This window comes from Furipterus horrens, unplaced genomic scaffold, assembly GCF_987537825.1.
Source record: "Furipterus horrens unplaced genomic scaffold, mFurHor1.1.pri manual_scaffold_13, whole genome shotgun sequence".
In the NCBI taxonomy this organism is placed as follows: domain Eukaryota; kingdom Metazoa; phylum Chordata; class Mammalia; order Chiroptera; family Furipteridae; genus Furipterus; species Furipterus horrens.
Genome location: NW_028327183.1, coordinates 32150680 through 32176025, shown reverse-complemented (window position 1 = coordinate 32176025; position 25346 = coordinate 32150680). Strand labels below are relative to the sequence as shown.

Sequence of the window (25346 nt, the reverse complement as noted above, 5' to 3'; positions counted from 1 at the left end):
ACAGCTTTGGGACCATTATTCTGCCAATCACACCATCCCTTAAAGCTTTTTATATCCCTGCTGCCTGTGTTTGAATCCCGTGCCTTGGTGCACTTGCATTTCCCCTCAGTGAGTGGTGAGGAACACACCTAAAGTCTAACACCGCTGGGGGAATTCCCCCATGGGGCATTCATGGGTGGAAACAAATTTGTGGGTCCTCAAACCAGCTCTTACGAGCAGTGCTCTGTGGCTGGGAGGACTCTGGTGCTTTCGTTTCGAGTTTGTCATCTGGAATGGGAAGGGCAGCAGCACTCTGCACAGGGTGTCCTTCCATGTTTGGGGCTGGAGCTGTCATCACTGGCTATTCTGGGCACTGGTGTAGTCCAGGCTCAGCAGGGCCAGGGCTCAAAGGCTCATCTGTGTCATGGATGAAGGGCAGAAAGGTATCAGGGTGAGTGTTCGGGACATTGGGGTAGTCAACAGCATATTTTGTGAAGGGGAAAGCAGTGGTCTCATGATACCCCCCAGGTTGCAAGAGGCTGAGATGTGGATCCAGCCACCTTCCTGCCCATCCCTGCCCCAGCTGACAAGGGTCCCTTCAGCAGGGATGTATCTGCACCTGCTAGGTTCTTATGAAAGATGCTAACAGTCTATGCTCCTATTATGTGGGGATTTCTCAAACTTGTTAGAGAAAAATCTTCTGGGAGCAGATTCTCAGGCCCAGACTGTTTCAGCCCCTCTGGGAGGCCCTGGAATATCGATTCCCCACTGGCTCAGGTGATGCTGATGGGAGTAGAGGCCTCTAGGGAACTGGGGCCGACTGCATCCCAGGGAACCTCTCTCCTAAGTTGTCCCCAGCAGTGAGGCAGCTGTCAGGTGAAGGGAGAGAGGCCTGATTTGGCCGGGCAGGAAGGACGTGCAGGCAAATTCTGTTGTTCTAAATTGCCACCGTCAAGAGCCCCAGTGAGGGGAGGTCTGGGAGCCAGACTGAGGCCCTGGTGCAGAGGGCATCCTGGTGGCAGCCAGGAGGTGGCTGACGTGCAGGTGGCCTTGTGCCAGGGTGGTCTGGGTCCATGTGTGTAGTTTGCTTCAGCGCTCTCAGCACTCCTCACAGTGGGGGTGTGTGCAGCAAGTTGCACCCTCTCTGAGCCTGCTGCCCCTTCCATAAGAACAGTGACAGGAGGGCCCTGGCTGGGTAGCTCAGTTGGTTAGAACATGGTCCTGATAGACTAAGGTTGTGGGTTTGATTCCTGGTCAGGGCACATACAAGAATCAACCAATGAATGCATGTGAGTGGAACAACAACTTGATGTTTCTCTCTCACTCAATCTCTCCCCTCTTCCTCTCTCTCTTGAAAATCAATAAATTAAAATAATAAAAAAAGTGCAGTGACAGGAGGACAAGCCATACCTTGGGCACTGTGGAAGCAGTTTGATTATGGCCTGGCACCTGCTGGGATTCTGCCTTCTCTGCGTTCCCTTCACCCAAGGCCAGCCCCAGTCCAGGTCCCTTCCTCATTGACTGGTCATCTTTGCAGCTCCTTCCTTTTCTGTGGAGACAGATTCTCCCAAACTCTGTGAGGTTGATCTCCAGTCGATCTCCGTGTCCTCCTGAGGCTCATTCTTGGCTATGATGGGCCAACTCCCATCCCTCCTTGTCCCCTCCCACCCCTTTCCTTCTGTCTCCTCAGGAGACAAAGGGCCCACAGGCTTGGTGAGCCCGAAGTGTGAGGTCAGCAAGCTCCCAGCACCTGCCTGCTGGCCCATGTAAATGAGTTGCTGCTGATCCCTGTTGCCAGGAATGTCCACCTGCAGCAATTCCTAGAGCTAGGCTGTCTCTAGGGGTGTGTGGGTATGTGGGTGTATGTGTGTGTGTGTGTGGGTGTGGGTGTGCAGGCGTGTGGCTGTGCAGGCATGTGAGTGTGCAGGTGTGTGTGTGTCTGCGCAGGCGTGTGTGAGTGCGGGCATGCAGGGGTGTGTGGGCGTGCGGGGGTGTGTGTGTGGGTGGATGGGTGTAGGTGGGTGTGTGGGTACACATGTCTGTGGATTGTAATGACCTGGGACTGGGTCGATCACTTAGTACCCTCACAGGCTCTGAGTGGTTGGCCCTGTTAGGAGGAGATGGGGTTGAATGGTGGCCTTGAACATGGACCATGTATGCAAAGAGCTGTTATATGATGTCCTTGGTCAGAGCTGGCTCCAGGGGGGAGCAATGAGTATAGTAGAAGGATAGGGCAGAGGAAGAAGCCTAGGGATAAATAGGCTGACTTTGGGGATGGGCTGTAGACTGACCATCAGGGTGTGGGGAAGGGGGACCCACTCATTTGTCTGCTGGCTCTTTCACTCCTTTGTGACTTCAGTGACTGCATGACCCTCTCTGGTGTAAGGCCATGGGCCAGATGCCCAGCAGGCAGTGGTCAAGGCAGATGAGGTCCTCGGGGAGGGGCAAGGGGTGGCAAAATAAAACCGGATTTCTAGAGTGCTAATGGTTATGGGGAAAATAAACAGGGTGATAAGGAGGGTCAGAGACGATCCTTAAACTGACAGCAGTGTGACAAGAAAGGCAGTCCTTCTGGAGGAGCAGACTGGTGACGTGCGGACATGAGCTAGGTAAATAGGACCACAGGGTGTGGTATGGTAAAGAGGGCCTGGGGGCCACCTCTGTGTGGCAGGAGTCCCTGAAGGCTTGAGTAGGGCCTGATCAAGGTGGGGATGAGCAGTGGTGGCCAGTCCGCTGGACTGAGTGTGGATGAGGGCACAGGTGAGGCAGCAGTAGTTCTGAGAGGTAGGGCCAAGCAGACTGGCTCAGAGGTTTGAAAGTGGCAACTGAGGGAGAATCTAGGTAAAGTTGCAGACCTGGAAGCTAGATGGTGGTGGGAGAGGCAGGTCTGGTGAAATCAAGAGTTGCTTTGCCAATGAGGCGTGGTCTCTGTCAGGGTGGATGGCAACTTCTGCACAGAGGCAAGGAGAAGATGCAGGTTGCAGGACTCAGCCTTGGACATTCAGGGCCCTTGAGGGACATCAGGACAATATCCAGGGCAGCGGGCAGACTGATCTGGCACTCACAAGAGGCATGGCTGGGCTAGAGAGATTTAGGGGTATGGGAATCCTTATGCACACTGGGAGGTAGGGGCTCTGAGAGCGTTAAACTCTCCTCGCTTAGAGAAGCAGCAGGCTAGGGGAGTGAAGGGTGTGTAGTTGGGAGGCAGAAGCATCAGGTTTCCTGAAGAGAAGTGGGAAGGAGGCCTGGGTGCTGTCCCTGGGCTATAGCTGGGACAGTGGCTGTAGTGAGGGTGGCAGGTTCTGGTGTAGGGAGTGGAGTTGTGGGGTGGGGGGGGGCTTGAGGAGGCAGGGTCCACTGATGGGATCTGTAGGGTGTGGGAAACCTGGTGTTTGAGGAAGGAGGGAGTGGAGATGGGCTCTGCACCGTGCGCAGGTGCAGTAGGGTGCTCAGCACTACCTTGGGAGCGGGGAAGCAGTGGGGGAACCCAGGACCCAGTTGCAGAATCCTTAACTAGCTGTGTGGTGCTGCCCTAGAGACTCCAGCTGACCCACTGTGGGGCCCTCCTCAGGTTGGAATGAGGGCAGTGGGCTACAGGGTCCAGGACCTCCCTGGTGACAGGGCCAGGTGTTCAGGCTTGGGGCAGAGGTCAGGGTTGGCTCTGCCTGCTGAACTGAGCACTCAGAAGGGGCTGCAGAACCACTGAGCAACACCCCCCTCACATTTACAGGTATGGAAACTGAGGTTATTGTCTGCACAGTGCTGTCTTCCATTCACATCTGCCCTCCGGTTTCACTAGTCACTTTGTGTGGGGATGGGGTATGGCTCTTGAGGTGAGATGAAGACACTGGACGCTGGTCTCCCTCACCTTGTGAATCTGTGTTGCATTTCCCCCCCCCTTTTGAACATCTGTTGCTCATAAGAAGCCATATCTCTGATGTTCTCCAGCATCTTTTAAGAAAAATTATTTTAAAATTTATACACATTAAAACTCACTGTTAGTTTTAATTTTTTAAAGAACAATGTGTGAGGATATCAGAGTGCCTGCCTTTATTCAGTGGTCTGGCTCAGAGGCGGAGTTTCCTGAGCTCTCCATGCAAATTCATGTAGAACATTGCAAATAAGAAGCAGGGCTCAGGGTCTGTGCGCCTCCCCTGCCCCACACTAGGAGGGCAGAGGCCAGGTTGGTCTTTTGGAGGACAGGTATCTACAAGAAAGGCAGCTTGGCTCCCATAGGACACTCTCCCAACCCTTCCTTGAGGGTGTGGGAACCCTGACTGTCTGGTGGCCTTGGCCAAGTGACCCTGTCTGGTCAAGCCTTGGTACTCAGGACTAGCTCAGAGCAAGCTCTTGCCTGTGGATGATACCATGGAGACTGAATCTGGGTGGGTGGCAGGAAGCACCTCTCAAAAGTCAGAGAAAGGTCAAAGGTCAGAGTTCACATCTATCCACTGTAGGCTGCTGAGTGAAACTGTTTGTTACTTCAGGCAAAGTTGGAAAGGACTGATGGTGCATTTTCAAGCAGGGAAACCAGTCTGGAGGGTGCTCACAATTACCCAGCTGCCAGATGGCAAGACCATAGCTAGACTCTGCTTGGGTCTGGCCTAGCATCGTCTGGTCCAACCATGCCACGAGCACCCCTCACAGCACCAGCAGAGCAGACTGGGGGTGTAGTGTTCCTGTCCCTCAGCCCCCACTGCAGCCACTATGGGTACCATGCCACACCCAGTTCAGGATTTGTCCCCCTGGTCCCAGGGGCCACTGTGGCCTTTGGTATCCTCTTTCTTATCCGCCTTCTTCCTTGGTGCCTGTTGACTACCCCTCCTCTCCCACCAGCTGTGGCAACAATAGGGCTTCATTCTTCCCAAGATGCTCACATCCCTGGAACCTTGGTGGCCTGTGACTGGACAGGTGACATCCAGGCCCCAGAACCAAGTGGGGTGGGAAGGCTGTCTGGTGGGTAAGAGTAAGCCCTTTGTTTTGTTATCTGGTGGCCAAACCAGAGCTTCTGGTTGGATTCTCGGGGGCCTAAAAGGGCAGTCCTTGTTCCCTCTGTGCCTCAGGTGGGTACAAAGCAGCTGGCAGGGGAGCAGTCCTCATTGTGTGTGGTTGCATCAGACTGACCTGGGGCTGGGTCCAGCTCTTAGGGCCACTAACCGTGTGACTCTGGCCAGGGACCTGGTCACTCCAGACTATGGTGGCCTGTGTGTATGCTGGAGGTGGCGGTGGTGGGTCTCTACAGGCTTGGTGCACAGACTGCCTAAGATGTTGGCCAGCATGTGTCCCCACCCTGCAGGGCCCTCTGCTTAGAGAACTAGGCTGCTCCACCATTCTACTCATCAAACTGAACTTCTTTATTAAGTGCCAAGGGTCCAGGTGGGCGCTGCCATCTGCAGCCCCCCCTGCTGAGGCCTGTGCTTAGTGCGTTTCCCAGGAGCCAGAGTCACCAATATCCGGGCCTCTGGGGGTGATTCTGTCTTTATGAGTGGCAGGCCAGAAGGCCCTGGCTCCTGGAGAGCAGTGGGGCGTGTGAAGCGGTCTCCCGTCTGTAGTGTGGCCGCCAGTCACTTCACGTGCTCGGCGGCGTGTGAGGAACAGTAATACTTCTTGTGGGCGATGAAAGTGGAAAGGCTGCTGAACTTGATGTTGCACAGGCGGCAATACCTGTGGTTGCCATTGGGCAAGGGAGCCGGCGTCCCCTTGCTGGGGGTCTGGACGCCCTTGTCCGAGTGGGAAGGAGGCGTTGGTGGGGCCGGGGGTGGGCCGGGCCGGGGACTACTGTCAGGAGGGCCGGTGGGTGGCTCCTGGCCGTTAAGGCCATCGCGGGGGGTGGCCGGTGAGGGCGTCCGGGCCTCCACGCCGGGGCCGGGGCTGGCCAGGGGCTTGCCCAACAACAGGCCGTGCGCCAGGCGCAAGTGCTCAACAAGGTCTCCACGAACCAGGCCGTTCGGGGGGCAGTAGGGGCACACGACAGCAGGATCTTCGGGGGCGCGCGGCCGGCGTGGTGCGGCGGGGCACGAGAACTTCTTGTGCGCTAGGTAGGCCTCGAGGCTGTGGAAGCTGACGCAGCAGGCTGTGCACTCGTGGTAGTCGGCAAGCGCCGGTAGCACAGGCGTGGGGCAGGGCAAAGGAGCGGCGGAGGCCTGGCGCCGCGGCTTTTTGCTCAGATCTATGGGGCCATCGGACTGGTCCGACCCGTTTCCGCTTCCAGGACGCGGGGACTGAGAAGCCGGTGGCTCGAGGGCGTGAGCCTGCGCTGGGGGGGCGGGGCCTGGCCCTGCGGGGGCAGGGCTGGCCACCTGCAGCTCGTAGAGCTTGCGGCGCCTACGGGTGCGCACGGGTGGCGGTGCCTGCACAGGGATCCCAGGGGTACCCAAGGGTGCGGCGGGAGCCGGCCGACGCGGTGGCGGGTCGTGGCGCGAGGCGCAGTAGTAGCGCTTGTGCACCATGTAGGTCTCGTGGCGGCTGAAGCGGATGTTGCAGGCCTCGCACAGCGTCCGGCGGGGATCATCTTCCTCGTCCGCCCCGCTGCCCGGGCTCAGGCTGCCCTCACTGCCCCGGCCGCCCGTCTCAGCCTCCGGTGTGGTCGCGTCCTCCGCCTGGTCCTCGCGCACCCCGGGTCCAGGCGACGTGCTTGGCGCGTCGGGTTCGGCAGGTGGCGGGGCAGCTGGCGCGCGCGCAGGGGTGGGGGGCGCCTTGGGCCTGCGAGCCGGGGATGCATCCTCAGGCGCGCGGCGGCCAGAGCAGTAGAGGCGCTTGTGCACGTAGAAGTTGCTGACATTGTTGAAGGTGATGTCGCACTCGAAGCACGTAGCGCCCTTGGGGGCCCGGGCGAGTAGGCCTGCTGGCGCCCCCGTTCCCACCCCCACCTGCAGCCGGCTATGCACAAGCTCGGACATCTTGGCCAAGATCTCTGAGGCGGGGGGCGCGGCGGGGAACTGTGGCAGAAACAGCGCACCGGGGCCAGGACTGGAGCCTGGCGTGGGGCTGGGCAGCTCAGCCTTGATCCTGGCTGGTGCGGGGCTGGGCGGAGAGGGCGTCCGCGATGAAGGGGCTGGGGGCCCTGGCTCCGCCTCAGGCTCCTCGGCCGCCTCCACCTTGATGCTCCTAGGTGCCGCCGGGAGCTCACCGCTGCCCCCATTCTGGGGGGCCGCTCTGGCCTCTCCATTGGTGGCCTCTGCCAGAGCTTTCCTGTCCAGTCCTGGTGATGGGGTGGACCCCAGGCCCAGGTCGGAGGAGGCCAGGGAGCCGTGCAGGGCCGTGTGCTGCTGGAAGCTGGCCAGACTGTCTGCAGGAAGACCCCAAGGGCCACACTTCAGGGCTGGAGCAGGACCTGCCTGGGCCAGACCTGAGGAAGGGGCAGGGCGGGAAGGGAGAACTGGGCTGGGCAGCGGTGGTAGGGGGCCATGGCTGAATTGACTCCTGGCTGTCTCGTGGACCAGCCCCTCCCCAGTCCTCAGAGGGGCCCCTGGGACTCACCTGAGGGGAGCTTGGCTGAGGGGTGCCCAGCTCCTGGCGAGTAGATCTCAGCCTTGGAGCCTGGCTGGCAGACCATGTGGTTGGTCACCAGGTGGCTGTAGAGGATGTCCCTTGTGGTGGAGATGAAGCCACAGCTGTGGCAGACACCTGCAGATGGGCTGTGGTGTCAGGGTTCTGGAGCCAGTGGGTTCCACAGATACCCAGTGCTGCCCCCTGCTCCCTTCCCAGCCTGCTTACCGCTCAGTGTGTCTGTGTGCACCTTGAGGTGCCGCTCGCAGTTGGCCTTGGTGGTGAAGGCCGACAGGCAGATGAGACACACGAATGGGCGCTCGCCTGGAACACAGGGCCCAGTGAGGGGCCATGACACGGGCCATGTGTGGAGGGCTCTTCAAGCCTCCCAGGATCCCGGCCCGGGCCTAGCCCCGAGCTGACCATCCAGGCAGCCACAGATGGGCTTCATGCCCTGGGAGCAGTGGGAGGCTGTGTGGTATGGTGGGAGGACCACACAGGCGCATCTGTCGCCTGGGCGCAGTGGGCACGCACGCGCTATCATCAAGCAGGCTGGGGTCCTGGGGGGGCGTGGAGCCTCACCACTGTGGCTGCGCATGTGGATCTCCAGGGAGCTGGCACTGGGGCAGCTTTTTCGGCACTGGGGGAAGGGGCAGATGCGCTCGTTGGGGTACGGCTCCTTGGGCTTCTCGTCAGCAGTAGCTGTGGCAGGGGAACTGGCACTCTGGCGGCTGGCGCAGTAATACAGGAGGTGAGCCTGCAGGTTCCTCTCACTGCGGTACCAGATTCCACAGTCCTTGCAGGGGAAGACATCTTCTGTGGGGGCAAGAGGTGGGTGACACCTGAGGGGAACATTCCGGAAGCAGAGGGGGGCTGCCTGCAATCTAGGATGAGGCAGTTTACTCTCTGCAAAGTGAGGGCTCCTCCCTGGCTGCCCCCTGCGTCCTCCTGCTCTGAGCAGTGAAGTTTGTGACCTGGCCTTCCCCATCCCATCACTGCTGCTCTTTCTAATCTGTTTGTTAACAACCTGGGGTGCCCTCTCTATGGATTTCCATGGTGCTGTGGGGCCATGTGGGTAGGAGCTCTGAATATCCCCCAGGATGCTGTCCATGCTGCTTTCCAATAGAGCCCCATAAGGAGATGCCGTGGCCTCAGGAGGTGCTCACAGGAGGAGCGTGGACATGCTAGTGGGCACCTGCTTGAGTGAGACCGCGGTCTAGGATGTGGTTGTGTCAGTTTTTCGGTGGGGGTGACCACCTACAGGTGAAGGTGGTGAGTGTGTGCAGGTGTATGTGTGCCGGCAAGGGGGCTGTGAGGGGTGGTGTGGAACTGGGTGCTTGTAGAGGATGGAACAGGCATGTGCGTGTGAACAAGTGTGTGAGTGCCCAGGTGCATAGGGACCAGATGCATGAATCCCCAAGCACTCAGGCACAAGGTTGAAAGCTGAACATGGTTCTGGTTGACTTCTGGGGTGGGAGTGGGAAAAGGGTGAGGCTAGGAGATGCAAGAAGAGTCCTTCCTGTTCCCCTGTCATCCCCCATACATCTGCATGGTTTCACATCAGTTACTGACAATGCTCACATTAATGAATCCACCAAATTTACCCCAAATAAGCTGCCTCTAATTTTTCAGTTTTTGGAGCTTGGATTGCAGGGCTGATTTTGCCAGCAGGTGAGGATTTCTCTGATGGATGCTTCATCAGTTTTCTGGTTTTAAGTGTGTCTGTATAGCAGAATTTAAAGGAATGTTCTATGTGTCTCTGCCCCTTGGCTGAAGATGGCCAGGGAAGGGCTTGTTCTGCACCTTAGGGTAGAATGAAGGGTCCCAGGATTCCTTATGATCTGGTTCCTACTTCTGCAGGTTAGAATGTGTTTCTCCACCTGGCCTCTTCGATGTTTGTCCTGGGTCCCTAGTTATTGCACAGGTGCCCCTCCTCCACCCAGAAGGCTGCCAGTTTGCTGCTTTCCCCACTTCTCCTTAAGAATTTAAGTACCATTATCTGTCTGGGTGAGGTGGCCACCCCTGGTGCCCTACACCTGCAATTTTTCTGGCTGTGTTTCCTTCTGGCTGTGTTTTCTCTGCTTTACAAGTTCCCTTTCATTTGGGGTCTTAAGGCAGCTCTGTTCTCTACCAGTTGAGATCTTGAGCTTGGTTGGGGACCTGAAGCCACAGGTAGGTTTGTTTTTGTATTTACAAGGTTAGTGCTGGGAACTGTGCTGGTGCCCACAGTATCAAGAGAGGGGCTCCCCAGGGAGCTTGTGGAGCTCTGACTGTGCCCTGAGCCCCAGCATATGTTCTCCAGCTGTCTTTGGGTCAGGATGCTCAGAAGGGCTCTCCTCTCTGACCCCCTCACTGGCAACGGTGCTAATAACATCCACCTAGTAGATGGCCACAGCAAAGCTCCTGGCCTCTTGCTTGCTGCTGCCTCCTTAACTGGCCCAACCGTAGCAGGCTGGTCCCTGTGGGCTCCAGTGTCACATCTGGCTCTGTCTCAGCTGCATCCACTTGCATCAAGCCATCATCGCCTTTGACTTAAAATTTTGCGACCCCACAGTTGCCACCCAGCAGCCAGGGTGATTTTAAAGCCAGTGGATCACATCCTTCACTGCTTAAATGCTCTAGTGAGGCTTCTTTGCTTTGAGAAGAAATCTGGCTCTTGCCTGGAACCACCCTCAGAGATTAGCCCCCTGGCATGCCTGCTGGACTGCCAGGTTCCAGCCAGTGACCGCCTCCTGGGCCTGGGTGGGTGACCAACCACTCAGTTGCTCTTTCCTGGCGTGCAGGTCCAAACCTGATTGTTCTCTTGTCTGAACAGCTTTCCCGAGCATCTCCATTAAAGTAGCCTGGCGACTGATTACATCATTGCTTTCCTTCACGGGTGTACCCTCACCTGCAACCACTGCCACCACCTCTTAAGTCAGGCCACCTCTCATGTGGTGGGCCTCTCAGAGTAGGCCAGCACCCCATCTTGGTGACCCTGTTGCCTCCACTGCTTGGTTCAGTGTGGATGTTAAACGAGTATTTGTGGAAAGAGTGAATTCTATTTAACTGTCAAACTCTCTGGGCAGGGCCAGGGGCAATTCAACGTCAGCAGAAGCTGAGAAACAGAAAAACCTGCTCTGCTCCAAAAGGGGAGGCACAGGCTCAGGTTTGTGCTTGCTTTCTGGCCCTTTCTTGACCTGAGTCCTGGGGACCCTGTGGCCTCTCTGCCCAAGTTAGGCACGTGCTGTTGCCTCACCTTTCTGCAGCCTACTCCGGTTGCCCCCTTGCTGTTCCTGAGCCAACCACATCATTTTCATGTTCTGGCTGGAGCCTAGAGCCCCACCCCACCCCGCTTCCTGGGACCCCACTTTCAAGCTCCCCATACATGCCTACTGCAGCTCACTTTCTTCTCTGCTCAGATCCCAGTGGTCACAGATCTTTGTGCTTCTGAGCACGACCTTCAGCCCTGTGCCTGGGGTCCGTGCTGGCGCTGCCATGCGGCATGGGGGGCAGGGGCATGAGGGTGGTACTCACTGTTGATGACCGCTGTGGCCAGGATGGACGCCATGCCGGCTTGCTGGGGCAGGAGTTGGATGTCAGTGTGTGAGGGGGCCAGGCACTCGGGCTCTGCTGGCTCCTTCTTCACAGGGTGGCTGGGGGTGCTGTGGGGCTCAGCTACGAGGAGCGCACTCAGCAGCCCACCTGCTGGCACTGGCTTGGTGAGCCTGCACCAGAGGGCTTCATCTGCAAGGGTTAGAGGACTCCCTTGATGGGAGGGCCAGCAGCCCCAGGCCCACCACACCAGCTCTGCAAAGATTCCCCTCATATCCTGCTGAGCACATCATCTTAGAGACCAGAGTTTTGAAGCTGGAGGTGGGGGATGGAGCTACAGCCTGGGTCAGGGAGTGGCCATGCCTTGTTCACAGCTGTGGCTGGTTTATTTCCACGTTGTCCTGCCTCCTTGGGAAAACTCTGTGGTGGTCTGCCAAAGCCTTAGGCTTCCTTGCCTTGAGCCCATCGAGTTGGAGGGCCCTGAGGGTGGCCAGAAGAGCTGTTCTATTTACCAGGAGCAGGATGGCATGTAGGACAGGTGGCAGAGCACCTGGGCAGGGCCTGGTAGACACTGAACCAACCTGCCTGCTCCATTCAACTCTGCGGGTGCACTGTTCCCAAGGTGGCCTGCAGGGGGCAACCTTGGCCAACAGGACCCCAGTGAGCTATCCAACTGTCCACCTCCAGTGTTCAGCATAAGGCCATTTGACTAGTTGCAAGGACCCTTGTCCTGCCTGGGCAGACACAGGTGGCTGGAGCCCTGCTGATCAGACTAGGAGGAAGGGCGAGCCAGGCAGTGCCAACTTGCTCATGTCTTGGCTTGGTGTATAATCTCATGTCAGACTACTTGTTTTGCTGCCAATACCCAGGCCTCTAGCTGCTTTCTGGGTCCTTAGAGTACCCCCTAGTGGGGAGGAGGGGCCAGGGTTCTCACCCCTGTGGATGGGGAAACTGAGGTACACAGGGTGAAGTGTTGGGCCAAGGTGCATGGGGTTGACAGGGCAGGTCCCCAAGTGCTGAGCCTAGCACCTGTCCCAGTGCCAAGCCCTGGCAGCCCCCACATGGGTAGGGGCCAGGCCGAGGAGCTGGTCACAAGGCTGCTGCCTGTCCCCAATGGCCTTTGGTTCTTTTCTGGACACCAGAGCCACCCTCAGGATGGAGCTTTGCCTCCACTGGGGTGTTCAGCCAAATGTGCTGTGTGCTTAGGAGGTGGTGGTGAGAGTGACACCTCTCAGGATGTTTTATTAAAGCAGAGCTCCCCTGCAGGGGAGGGAGGTGGCTTTCCTGTGGTCAGTAGGCACACGGTCCTCCTGGCTGGCCACATGGAAACAGCCCTGCTTGTCTGTAGAAGCTGTCGTGTATCTGTCTCCACATCCCTGGGACCCGCGCCTTCTTATTTGTAATAGAGGAGGGGGTTTCCACACCACCCTGACACCCTGACCCTCACACACAGGGAAGGTCACGCTACCTTCTCCTCAGGAATAAGACCACCCAGGGCAGACAGGGCTACAGTGATGGACATGGGAGCCCCGGCATCTGAGTGGCCTGAACTCTGAATTGAGGTGAGGGGGGCAAGAACCCCGATCTTACTCCCGCTCCGACCCGCCCAGCCCCTCTCTCCTGGGCCCCTCTTTCCAGAAGGGGCGGAGAGGTAGGAGTGGGCCAGAATGTGTACGCCCTGGTCCAGCTGGCAAGTGGTGCTGGGCCCGGGCCCCTGGGCTCCCTGGCCTGGGTTCCTCCACTGCCCTGGTGGTGTCCCAGGGACCCTGAGAGCAGTCCTGGCTTCCTGAGACCCTGCGCCCCCATCCCAGGGCAAATGCCCTCCCCCCATATGGACATTATTAATTGGGGTCCTAGGAATGTGGTGGCCAGTCTATCGGCTGGCTCAGAACAGGCTGATTTCCCTTTAAGAGCCAGCCCAGGGAGCGCCAAAGGACCTCCACGTTCCGGAAGGCTGAGAGGGAAGCGCCAGATACCAACCCTTCCTGTGGATCTCCACATTGGCCTCAGCCTCCGTCAGGGCCCGGGGCAGTGTCCGCAGCCAGCAGGCCTTGTCCTCCAGCAGCAGCACTGGGGTGGGGCTCTGGGGGTCAGAAAGGAGGGGTCAGCAAGGACACAGCAAAGGGAGAGCCTAGCTGGGAACCCCCACAGGGAGACCACCTGGTGGGATGGCAGGTTGTGGGCCTGCTCTTTATCAAGTGCTGTGCTGGTGACACTTTTCAGGGGTCAAACGCCAGGTTCTTTTGGGAATTGAGGCCCAGAGAGATCATGCAACATAACCCAAGGTCACATAGCCAGCCAGTGGCAGAGAGGGATTCACATCCAGACCTGTATTCTCTCCTTATTGCACCCCCTGCCCCCATCTTAGCAGGTCTCTGGGTGCTATGATGAGCACCCATGGGGCTGCTGTACCAGGCACAGGCTCCTCCCATGAGGGCCCCCAGGGCCTCTGTGGGCCAAGGCAGAGATTGGTCCTGAGGAGATGGTGTGTCCTGAGAAGAGGGCTTCCATGTCCTCCTGGACAGTGGGGCTCCTGCCCCATTGCAGGGCAGGGCATGTCCACTTTTGTTTAGACCAACCTGGGGCCAGAACATGGTAGACATTTAAAGGACACCTGCCTGGGCCCAGCAGCTCACTGAGTTCCCCAGGCAGCACAATGTCCCCATGCTGAGGCTGGCTCAGTACCTCACCTTTCCTCATGGCTCCCAGACTAGCCCTGCACCCACCTGGCCTTGGGCCAGCCTGGAGAGCAGGCAGTGTCCTTCCATCTCAGTGAGGAAATTGAGGCACGGGGAGGGAGGGGGGAAGGAGAGGGACAGCTTGCGCCAGCTCCTTGTCCAGCAACACTCTCCCAGCTGGGTCTGGGCACAGCACCAGGAAGGGAAGAGTGCTCTCTGGTAAGGCCCTCAGAGCTGCTGGGCCTTGGAGGGAGGTGGCCTGCAGAGAAAAGGAAACATTCCTCCTCTGTCCCAATGCAGCCTGGTGTCTGGAGATGGTTGGCTAGGTAGGAATGGGCTACCTGCAGCCCCACTCTGTGGCCCAGCTCCTGGTGACACTTGGGGCTGTGGTACAGACCCATGGCTGACTGGTGGGCAGGGCAGAACCACGGCCCTTTTTGCCTGAGGAGTTGAGGTGACCACTGCTGCCATTTGGGCCTCAGCCCCAGCACTGGACCCTGGTTCTAGACTCCTCTGCCTAAAGGTCCATAAGCTTAGCAACCGAGTCACATATGGGAAGGTGTGGCATACATCGTTTGGGCATGTTTTGTTTTATGCAAATAAATGCCTTTTACTTAGAAACTTGGTATACCAGGACCTTTAACTGAAGAACCAGTGTCACTTGCTCTCTCACCTGGAAATGATACCACCTATACAGGGGTGGTTTTGTGTACCCATAGGGTGCACATGGCAGTTGGTGGGAATGCGGCCATCGTGGGCCAGGGCTGAGGATGGTATGTGGGGTGTCCTCTGACAGGTTCCAGGCACCTCCCTGCCAGGCCCAAGCCCATGGCACTCTCCTGGGCTTTGGCTGTGAGGACCACAGAGGCTCCAGAGCTGGGCATTGGGGTCATGTCCAAGCTTGACATTCCCCACTGTGACCTTGGGCAAGGAATTGCCCCTCAACAGCCCCTTTAACTACCTTTGCATCTTGTCCCCATCCTGTGGCAGACTTGGGGACCCAGTAAGATCAGGCCAGTGTGCTGGGCACTCCCAGTAAACTCCCAACCATGTTGGGGCTCCCTGGTCATCGAAGCAGCTATGTGGCTCAGTCATGGAATGGGCGAGCAGAGAAGAGGTGGCCAGTGGGTCAGGGAGAGTCCCACCTGTCCCACTACCCTGGGCTTGGCATCTCTCTGCAAACAGGTGATGCCCCTCCTGATCGGAGCTGTGGCTCGAGCCTGCATGTTCACTCTGGACCCAACCTCATCCTGCCACCTCTTGCAAGGCACATCTCATCCTTGGCTCTGCGACTCAGTTTCTCCTAGGGCATTGGGAAGAAGCAATCTGTGTGAAGCCCTCCTTTGGAACAGTGCCTGTCTGGTGTGTGACCAGCACTCGACAAACAAGCCCCAACCACCAACACCCTTGCTTTTACAAAATTCCCTTTGGCCAGCAGGACACACCAGGCAGGGGCCATGCCTTTGGGCGCAGGAGGCTGGTGTCCACTGGGGCAGCAGGCCAGCAGTTGGTAAATGTCAACTGTGGGCATCTCCACCAAGGAGCCTGCATTGGGGCAGGCTGGTGGCAGGTGGCTCTCTGCTTTTAATAGACACCTGGTGACTGTGACACTGCAGAGCAGGGAGTGGGAGCTGGGTACCAGCTGGGGGTCCCTGGTGGCTGGGAGGTCTGCTGAGGTTCCAGTGGGGAGTCAGGTCTGGGGCAAAGTGGAACTGGTGGAAGGGGCTGGTGCAGTAGTAGGTGAACCAACGGGGCTAGCAGCAAGGCAGAGGCTGGGCCTCCTGAGTCTCTAATGAATATTAATGAGCGGAGGAGGGTGAAAAAAATTAATCTGCTTGATCCTCTGATGGGTGCTGCGGTAACGATATGAAATCTAATTATTCGTCCCAATATTTCTAAACCCTCAAACTGAGACTGACAGCCTCCCGGTCGGTTTAATGCTTATCACTCTCAGGAGCGCGTGTTCGCAGCATGATAAAAGGCCCTGCGCTCAGCTTTGCTGACGCTGCAGAACCCCTAATTTTCCGTGTACATTCTAAGCCAACAGAAGGCAGTGGCGCCAGGCTCCCGGCCTGCTCTGTGCCTTCTGCCCGGAGCAGCCCATCTCTGTGTCTTGATGGGTACTGAGCACCTGTGCTTGGTGGTTCCCCAGGCTGGGCTAGGTGACAGGCCCTGTCTGAGGGCAAGTGAGGAAGGAGGGGATACAGGGGCCTAAAGGGGGAAACCCCACACCTGATTTCCACAAGGAAAGATCACGAGATACGGGGCTGTATGACTGACTTTCACCTCCACATTCTCTCAGCCCTTAAAACGGGGGTGGGCTGTCCCCCTTCCCTTAAATGGGGAAGGCTGGGAAAGTGTGAGGCACAGCCATCTGAATAGCAACACTTGGGCCACCACACCCTGGCTCCTGGGGAATGTAGCACAGCCTTGCCCAGCCTGCCTCTACCCTGCCCCCCAGCCAGTCCAGAGCGGGCTCCTTATGCCTCCTGGCTGCAGCCCGAAGGCCACCTCTCCGCCCCAGAAGCCCGTCCAGCCCTGGGGGCTGAGGCCATCCCGAGAGGGGCAGATTTCAATCTCTGCTTCCACTGTGGAGGGGCTGACACAACACAGGGCAGCCCCACGTTACTTTCTTTTTTCCCTACTGTTTTCTTCCTGATTCCAAGCAGCCCATGGAACAGAAGCCCTTTTCTCTTGTGATGAAGGCGCTGGGCCAAGGCATGCCCCCTTCCTGGCCTGTCCTGCCTGTGGGCAGTGGGGTGCAAGCTTGGGAGGGGCTATTCATACCCCCCCACCCTGCCCTGGCCCTTCTGCCAAAACTAGCAGAGTCGTGTGTGTGCTGCCAGCTGCTCTCCCTCCTTGGGTGCCCCCAGGCTTGGTGCCCAGTCTGGGTCCAGCTTGCTGGACAGGCCCTGTCAGGAGTAAGCGAGAAGACCTGCCTGACCTGCCTACAGCCCCTCAGGGTTGCCCTGGCCCCTCCCTCCTGGCTCCAGGCTGGCCGCACCCAGCCCCAGGATAACGGGCGGCCACTTTAAATTCTCTGGGTGCGTCTGAGAATGCTCCTTGTTTCCCAACAAAGAGGTCAGTGTCTGGATTCTCTGCCTGTTGATAACCATCAGAAACCCTATCTCCACCGCATCCGCTGTGACAACTTTATCTGAGGCTGTTCCCAAACCTCGCGGTGCTTCTCATGAAGCCGCATGGAAGGAGAGGTGGGGGCCCTGTTTTGGGGGAGGGTGGCCTGGCACAGGGAGCAGACAGCCCTACAGAAGGTCAGCAGGGCCACAGGTTACTACAGACAAGTTTGTGGGAGGGCTGGTCTGGGGCAGGCCCTGGTGGGCTCTGACTGGGCCCCTTAACCTCTGTCCTTCAGCCCATCATGAGAAGCCCCGCCTATATCTCCGCTGCCCCCCACCCCCATGCTCACGTTCAGGCCTCAGGTCCCTCTTGTCTCCCCAGACCCTGTAGAACCCATTTCACAGGAGAGGAGACTGAGGCCCACAGGGGCGAATGGTGCCCAAGACCACAGGAGGTGGCTTTGTGCACATTGGACTAGAACCCAGGTATGCATGATCTCCATTGAATCACTGCCTCCTACTCATTCATTCATTCATTCATTCCTCATTCATTCAAAAACCATCCCCGAGGGCATGCTTTGTGCCAGGTGTAGGGGCACCATGAAGAGCACATGCAGTCTCTGATGTCCCAGCATGGATGATGGAGTGGAGAGGCCATCAAGAAACAAGCCACGGAGGCTGGGGGGGTAGGGGAAGTGCTGGAGAAGCAGGGACAAGTTTGAGTGGGCTGAGGCCTGGCAGGGACAGAGGCTGTGTGTGGGTGGTCATAGCTACAGCAGTGGGGCGAGGCCTGGAGGGGTGAAGAGGGGCACTGTGTGGGCACCAGTGGGAAGGGGACATGGGGGGGCAATAGGGGAGGGTACAACAGGGGAGAGGAGAGGGCATGGGGGAGGACCATGTGGCCCCCAGCTCTTTTCCTCAGGGTGGCCCTATGGCTCAGGTAGGGAGCCAGCCACTAGGGTGGGCCTGGTGCCCTGGTCCCAGGGGAGGGGTGACCAGGGCTGAGAAGGAGAGGCCTCTCTGCCAACCCTCAGCATGGATCTTTCTGGTGTGGTGGGAGAGGTCCTGAGTCCCTGACACCAGCTGAGACCACCTCCTGGGTCTCCAGAGGCCAGCCCAGGTAGACTGTAGCTAGAGCCCCTTTAGGCCAACAGCACCTCCTTCACCCTGTGGCATGTCCCCAGCTCCCACAACTGCACACAGGGAAACTGAGGCGTTGAGGGGAAGGGTGCCAGGGACCCAGGAAGGCCAGCAGCAGGTCTCCTGTCTGTGGCTTGTCCCCAGCAGGACATTCCACACTGCTCTCATCCCTACCCTGGTGCTCCAGCCAGGTCTGGACCTGAGCACCCTCAGGGGTTGCCCCACATAGGACTAGGGTCCAAGCTGGCCTGGCCCTAGTTCTGCTGATTGCTGGCTCTGTGGAGTGGGCTGAATTTGGCCCCCAATAATGTCCACCAGGAACCTGAATGTGACTTGTTTTGAAAAAGCATCTTTGTAGATGTGATTAAATTAAGGATAACCCAGATGAAATCATTCCTGGATTATCCAGGTGTGTCCTAAATCCAATGATGAGGAGAGAAGAGGAGGCAAAAGTGGGGCTGACTGATACATGTCCGAGCCAGGAAACCCCAAGGATCACCAGCAGCCACCAGAGCCTGCGGCAAGGCCTGGAATGCATTCTCCTTCAGAAGCCCCAGAAAAAACCAGCCCTGCCAACACTTGGCTTCAGAACTGGGAGAGAAAGAATATAATTCTGCTTAAGATACCAGGCTGGGCACTTTGTTACAGCAGCCACAGGAAACTTACATTCTGGGCCCTCACTGAGCCTGTTTCCCCATTTGTACAACAGGGTTGTAGGAACAGCTGCCTCAAGGCCTGAGGTGAGTCAACAGTGTCAGGGTAAAGCTCTAGCCCAGGGCCTGCTGGGGAATGACTGCCATGGTCATCGTGACCTGTGGGCACCCCCGGGTCCCGGCCAGGCTACACTTCACTAATGTGGGAGGGGGAGGGGAGCATGGCCTCAGGGCATTTCCTGCAAGGGCCCATGGGGCTGCTGGGTCCACTGGACAGAGCACGACAGGTTGGGATGGTTGGAAGAGACCCTGGGAGCACCAGAGGCAGGGACAGGCCTGCCGGGCTGTTAAGTATGGAGGTAGTGCAGGGGTAGGGGCGTGGGGAGGCACGGCTGGCAGGCCTGCTTCAATGCTGCCTTGCTGTGCCCAGACCTTAGTGGGTAGCAACCACCTGCTGCCGGGGTGAGTCCACAACATGTCATGTGTCACTGACTCTTACTTTCCAGGTAGGAACATGGAGGCTGGACAGCTGCAGCTAGCAGCAGCACCTGGCGCCGTGGGGAAGAGGCTACCCTGAAATGCTTGGGGAACATTTCAGCAGGTGAGCAAAGCAAAATGCAGGGTAGCTTGCAGTGCATCCCCACCCAGATAAAGAACTCGCAGCACCTGCACCTGGGCTGGGTGTCCCAGAAGTCACGGGGGGAGCAGTGTAGTGATGAGTGGGGTGGGGTGGGATCCTTTCCTATTACAAAAAAATGTAAATGAGAATCAAAGGAGAGAGGGACATCACTGGGAGTGTACCCAGGCATCCTGCCTCAGCTCCGCTCGCCCCCCAAGAGGGTCCTGGCCAGGGCTTGCCCCACTGTGCGGTTTGCCTCTGCATGACCGTGACCCCTGATGTCAGCCTTCAAGGCCTCCTGCATGGAGAGTTACTCAGAGCCCAGGTCCCAGCCCCAGCCCCAACTCCAGGTGTAGGACCAAGGAGGCTGACCCTCTACACTGATTACTGGGCAAATGCTCACCTGGGGCCACACAGCAGGTCAGGTCCCAGGGGGTCCCACTTCAACCTCTCAGGCAGGGTCTTTTCCCACTGAACCTGTTGCCCTGCTTGGCAGCCATGGGGTCCCTCCCAGGTCTCACTAATGTCAGGATGGCTTTATGGCTCAAGTGGGTGAGCCCTGGGGGTACAAATGCACAGAAAGGTGGGCCAAGCCAGTGTGGGCCAAGCTGGGGGTGAAAGTTTGTTCACTCGTTTGCCCATTCATTCATTCCTCCACCCATCCATCCAGCCACCATCCAGCCACTGTCCAGCCCAAACATTCCTTTTGTATTTGACTTCAAATTTTAGAGCTGGCTGGGTCTCCAAGCCCTTGTTTCCAACAGTGGAAGCTGCTACTGGATCAAGGAGGGACCTGCTCAGGTTGGTGCCAGAACCAACTCTCAACCACCACTAGGATCTGTGCTCTGTGTCCTTCCTGAAGCTCCCGCCTGCAGCGTCCAGCCACCCTGTCCCTTCTTCAGTCTGCAAGAAGCTCCCCCCACCACCAGCAGGAAAGGGTCACCACACCCCATCAGCACCCCTCCTCCCGACCCATCATCCCTCTTGAAAAAGTGAATACCGCCTGGAGGTTGATAGGACGATCTGGGGCAGGAGGTTCTTGGGGGAGAGAACTGGGACCCATCAGCTGAGCTCGATAAGGGGCCCGCTGAAATGTTAGCAAAAATATTTAGACAATAAATGAAGTATCAGAAAGGCACGCGTATCTTTAAGAAATCAATCATCTTGTACGGTGCGTCTGGACACTCGGCGCCAAGGCAGAGATAGCGCCTGCTGGGGAGATAAGGGTTAATCAAGGATTTAATTCTGCAGGAGATAAAGCTGCTGGGAAGAGCAGGCAGGCTCCTTCCTCCCCGGCTCCTCACAAGAGCCTCAAAGGTTGTTGGCTTCCCTGGTACTCACTCCCCTCAGCATTATCTCTCTGCCTGGAGAGCATTTCCAGCCTATGCCAAGTTTCCCCAGGCCCAAGGAGGACAAGCCCCCCAGAGGGGAGGCCTGGGGGGAACAGGGCTGGCACCCCTGACTCTGGCCCCTCAGCCCTGTCCTTATGGAGCCTGCATGGGTCTTTAGTGTTAGACAGACAGTTCTCCCTCTGTTATTTGATCTGGATGGCTTTGGAAAGTCACTTAACCTCAATTTCCTCATCTGTAGAACAGGGGCAGCAGTCCCTGCCTCCTGAGGGGGGGAGGGGGAGGAGGAAACGAGGGGCTGCGTGTTAGCATGAGCATACACCTGCCCATCTTGGAAGGGGCCAATTATTCCCAGGGAGGAGCAGGGGAGAGACATGCTAAGGCCCCCACTCCTCAGCCACCCTGCCTTTGTCCTGTCACTGCTCACTGGTTTTCTTGACACTTGGAGAGTTTGGAGACCAGAGCCACAGAGTTCCCAGCCTACCCATTCCTCCTTCAAACTATTAACTGCCCCCCCCCCCGCCCCCGCCAACAGCCTACTCTCTGAAGAGTCAAGCGCTACTTGAATGCCTCCAGTGACAGGAAGCTCACTGCCTCCAGAAACTGCTCTATAACAACACAGCCTCCATTCCACAGTGGAGCCAAAATTGGGCTTCTTCCGTGAAGCTGAAATCCATCCTGCAGCTTCCACTGTTTCCTGCCAGCTTGGGGCCACAGGACAAGAGGGTCACCCCTGTCTCAGGGATGCCAGCTCCACTTGTGGCTCATCTCTCCTTTAACCTGCTCAGCTGCCCTGGGTGGCAGGCCTGCTGCTGTCTTCTTCACTGCACAGACAAGCTGCAGCTCCTCTGAGGGGAGGCTGAAGGGTCTGCAGGTCAGTCCTCAAGGACCTTTCAGGGCCCCCCTGTACACCCCCCCCCCCCGAGGTCCCAAAAGGTGAGGAAACAGAAGCTCAGAGAGGTCAAGGGCCTATCTGGGAGCACACAGCAAAATAGCCATGAGGTAGGGATCCTGGGATCTATACCCCGTGCCACAAAAATGGGCACCCTTGGTCCTGGGCCAGCCTCCTACCAGCTCGCTGGGTGGCCTGGGCAAGTGCCTACCTCTCTGTGCCTGGCTGCTCAGCTGTGACCACCATTGTGTAGCCTAGGGGGGCCTCAGCTGGGTTGCACATTTGGACCCTGGGAGACTTCTCTAATCTCCTGAGGCCCAGGCCCAAGTTCAGAGATTCTGATGCAATGTGACCCACAGCCCAGGTTTTATGGCCCATGGGAATGGGTAGGGGCTATAAATGCTGGTTCAAGGGTCTGCAGCTGGGGATTCTTCCTGTGATCCCATCAGCCCTCAACACTACTGCAGGCTGAGATCCTGGGGCCCTGGTTTCCGCAGTTGAGAAACTGCCAGGTTGGAGCTGGTTAGAGTTTTCAAGGCAGCATTTAACCTCTAGGTGCTGGTGGGGGTGGGGGGATACCCACCCAACAACCCCACCACTGCCTGATGACTACATACAGGCTGATTGGAGGCCCACACCTGGGGTCTTGGGACCAGAAGACCCAGCACTGCAGGGTACCCACCAGCTAGTATGTACCCTGGATCAAGCCATACCTGAATGCCATATCAGGAATCAAAAAGGGCCTAGGCCATGGCTATGGCTGCACAGTTGGAGCACCTGAGCCTGGGCTTGAGGTGACCAACATGGGGTACCACCAGGCTTCCCAGGCAAAGGCCATCAGGACTAGGAGGTGTTTCCTGAACACTATCATTCAGAGGCCCCTTCCAGTTACCATGGTATTATACGCTGCCCATTTGCTATCCCACACTTACTTAACTCTCCTCATAACTGATATCCCTTCTTAACTGAAATCTATTTTAAAAAGTGCCTTTGTACCCCCCTGCAAGAGAGTGCCAGACTGACTTGCCATAAATAGGAGGTAGTTCAGAAGTAGCACCGAGACAAATGACAACCTGGAGGTGCTCTCATCTAGGGAAAGGGTGCTGCCCAAGTGGGGCTTTTTAGTAAAAGAGGGAGATTAGCAAGTGCTGAAGAGGTGCCAAAAGTGCCCTCTCCTTGTCATCAGAAGGACCCAAAAGGACAAAAACAGAACAAATCTGTCACCTTCCACTGCAGCTCTCTCTAAGAGCCCAGAAAACCACCTAGTTTACTACCAGGGGGGCCCTGCCCATAAAGTCCTGGGGTGGGGTTGGGGGCCATTCCTGATTTCCTCCCCAGACACACACAAGGTCCAGCCCCACAATTTGGCTCCTTGTTGCTTCCTCACCTCGAAAGCCTTTCTTCTCTGCCTCACCAACGTCTACTCATCCATTAAGGACCCACTTAAAAAACCCTCCTCCAGCCCTGAGTTGGTTGGGCATCGTCTCGCAAAGCAAAAGGTCACCCTTTCGATTCCCAGTCAGGGCACATGCCTGGGCTATGGGTTGGGTCCCCAGTTGGGGCGTGTTGGAGAGGCAACTGATTGATGTTTATCTCTCGCATCAATGTTTCACTCCCTCTCTTTCTCCCTCCTTTCCCCTCTCTCTAAAAATAAATCAATAAAATCTTTAAAAAACTCCTCCTCCACGAAGCCTATCTGTGTCACCCAAGGTCCTATAGGCCCTGCATCACCTCCTCCAGGAAGCTCTCCTTATGCTCCCAGGCAGTTAATCCTCCCTGCCCCAATACCCACCTGACCTCAATACCCACATCTTCTGATGTTTTACATGTAGTGGTGGGAGCTCCTGGCTTGGGGGTGGGGGGTCAAATGGGCCTGTGCCTTGGGTGGGATGCTACCCTGGCTGTTACCCTGCAGCCAGTGGTCAGTCTAGCCGTGATTGGGGCTCCTTACCAGTTCTGCCTGCCTGGGGGATGAGGCTCTGCTCTGGATGCTTCCGCAGAATGGGCCCCAGGACAGTCCCTCAGCAAGGCTGCGTCGAGCTCTCACGCACCTCTGCCCATCCTGCAGGACTTGCTCCAGCTCGTCTGTGGGGAGAGACATCTGGGTTGTGAGGAGTGACCGCCATGGTGACCACCCAGTCAGCTCTGCTGCCTGCCCAGGTCTAGCCTACCTCTGCAGCCCCAGTCCCCCAGGAGCAGTCAGTGGCTGCAGTGCAGAGGGGGGAGTGCCACCCTGTGAGCCTGGACTTGAGTTACAGGGACGGTAGCTGGTGCCCAGCTATGGGGGCCAGGCCAGCCCCTCTGGTGAGGTATTTCCTGAAGACAATGGGCTGCAGAGATAGGACAATGAGGGGGTGCATACAGCAGGCAGGAGCATAGCTTGGGGCCCATAGCTGCTCTGTCAGGGACAAGTGTGGCATGGGAATCATAGCCACTGTGCCAGTAACACACATGGCCTGGGGACCACAGCTACCGTGTCAGGGACATTTGCGACCCTCATGCAGCCCAGGGTAGCACTGGCAAAGTTCCTTGTGCCCAGGATGCATGCATGGAGCCATGTCACCCCTGCTACACAGAGCAGATGATGTTGATGGGACCATCCCCATCTCCATCCCCATCCCCTCCGCGCTGCCTTCCCAGCCCCTTCCCATTGGCGAGTCCCTGAACCTGCACAGCAGGACTGTGAAGGGAGCTGTGGAAATGCTGAACCTTGGTTTCTGCATCTGTGAGACTGGATCCCCAATACTTCTACCTCCTTGGGTGGTACGAGGACTGGATGAGTTAACCACCTAGCATGCTTAGCACAGGGCCTGGTAGGGCTACTGAGGTACAGAGTCAGCACTCCCCACAAGGCCCCCAGCAAAGCCAGGATTTCCACCTGGGTGGTGCTGAGTTCATCTCCCTTTATTCTCTGAAGATCAGTGGGGACCCCAGGATACTGTTGATCCCACACTGCCTTCAGCACTTCTGCTCACTCTCTGGAAGGTCTGGACCCTGACTTTTGCTGAGGTCTTTGGCCAACCATGGACCCTCTAATGGCCTGTCTCCTAAGCTGAGGGTGTAAGGTGCCCAGGGGGCTGAGGCTCCCTGTGCCATGGGCAGGGCCATAGTCTCTGGGCTCTGCCAGCTTGTGAGGCCTTGGCTGTGACTCTGTGGCATGGCTAGAGTAATGGTATGTTTACACAGACAGATGGGCCTCAGCTGTGAGCCCCTGAGATGGCCATTCTCACGGGGTGGGCCCTCGGGGTTGGCTCTCACGTTCAGCCCAGGCACGCCACACGATCCACGTGACGTTGTATAGTGGGCTGAATGGTGACCCTGAAGAGATATGTCTACCCTGAACCTGTGATTGTGCCCTTATTTTAAAAAAGGGTCTTTGTGGATGTTATCAAGTTAGAATCTCAAGATGAGACTATCATGGATCATCCAGTGGGCCCTTAGTCCAATAACAAATGTTCTTATAAGAAGAGACACACAGAGGAGAGACTCAAGGAAAAGGCCATGTAAAGATAGAGGCAGAGACAAAGTGATGCAGCCAGGAGGAAGTTGTGCCTGGGGTCCCCAGGAGCCGGGAGAGGCAGGAACAACCCTACCCTGAAGCCTCCAGAGGGCGCACAGCCCTGCCAACACTGGGCCCGGGGACTTCTGGCTCCAGAACTGTGAGAGAATAGATTTCTGATGTCTTAAGGCACCAAGGTTGTACAAATTTGTCTGGGCTGCCCTGGGAGAATCACACCTGCATGTTACTCCTCCTCCCCTGCCTCAGTGTCCTCATTGGACAGGGGATAGTGGTGGCCATGCCCTCAGATGGCAGCGCCTCCCTAGGCCACACGACCTCTGCTCAGGAAGGCCAGGCCACCTTATGCCTCAGGTGCCACCCAGGCTGCCTGGGCCCACAGAGGCCTCATGTGGCCTGGCCAAGTCCCCGAGCGAGCGC

General features: G+C 57.4%; 1 protein-coding gene and 1 long non-coding RNA gene across 6 annotated transcripts in view; one reads left to right on the top strand and one right to left on the bottom strand.

Annotated features, from left to right (window-relative positions):
• The first annotated feature begins 278 nt into the window (after nucleotides 1-278).
• Nucleotides 279-20302, top strand: LOC149994396 (uncharacterized). The gene is made up of 3 exons (XR_016507649.1): nucleotides 279-430; nucleotides 19056-19150; nucleotides 19898-20302. It is a non-coding gene; the product is annotated as an uncharacterized LOC149994396 (long non-coding RNA).
• Nucleotides 5310-25346, bottom strand: part of ZFPM1 (zinc finger protein, FOG family member 1) — a 74269-nt gene continuing 54232 nt past the window's right edge. For 3 of the 5 annotated variants that reach the window (XM_090259631.1, XM_090259635.1, XM_090259636.1), the window contains 7 exons: nucleotides 23361-23494; nucleotides 12982-13084; nucleotides 10984-11193; nucleotides 8050-8283; nucleotides 7696-7791; nucleotides 7459-7605; nucleotides 5310-7327 (listed from right to left, as the gene is read on the bottom strand). In XM_090259631.1, the coding sequence (XP_090115757.1) occupies nucleotides 5544-7327; nucleotides 7459-7605; nucleotides 7696-7791; nucleotides 8050-8283; nucleotides 10984-11193; nucleotides 12982-13084; nucleotides 23361-23494 (2708 nt within the window). In that variant the 3' untranslated portion in view covers nucleotides 5310-5543. The remainder of the gene's footprint in view (nucleotides 7328-7458; nucleotides 7606-7695; nucleotides 7792-8049; nucleotides 8284-10983; nucleotides 11194-12981; nucleotides 13085-23360; nucleotides 23495-25346) is intronic. The other 2 variants (XM_090259632.1, XM_090259634.1) reach the window with 2 other exon arrangements.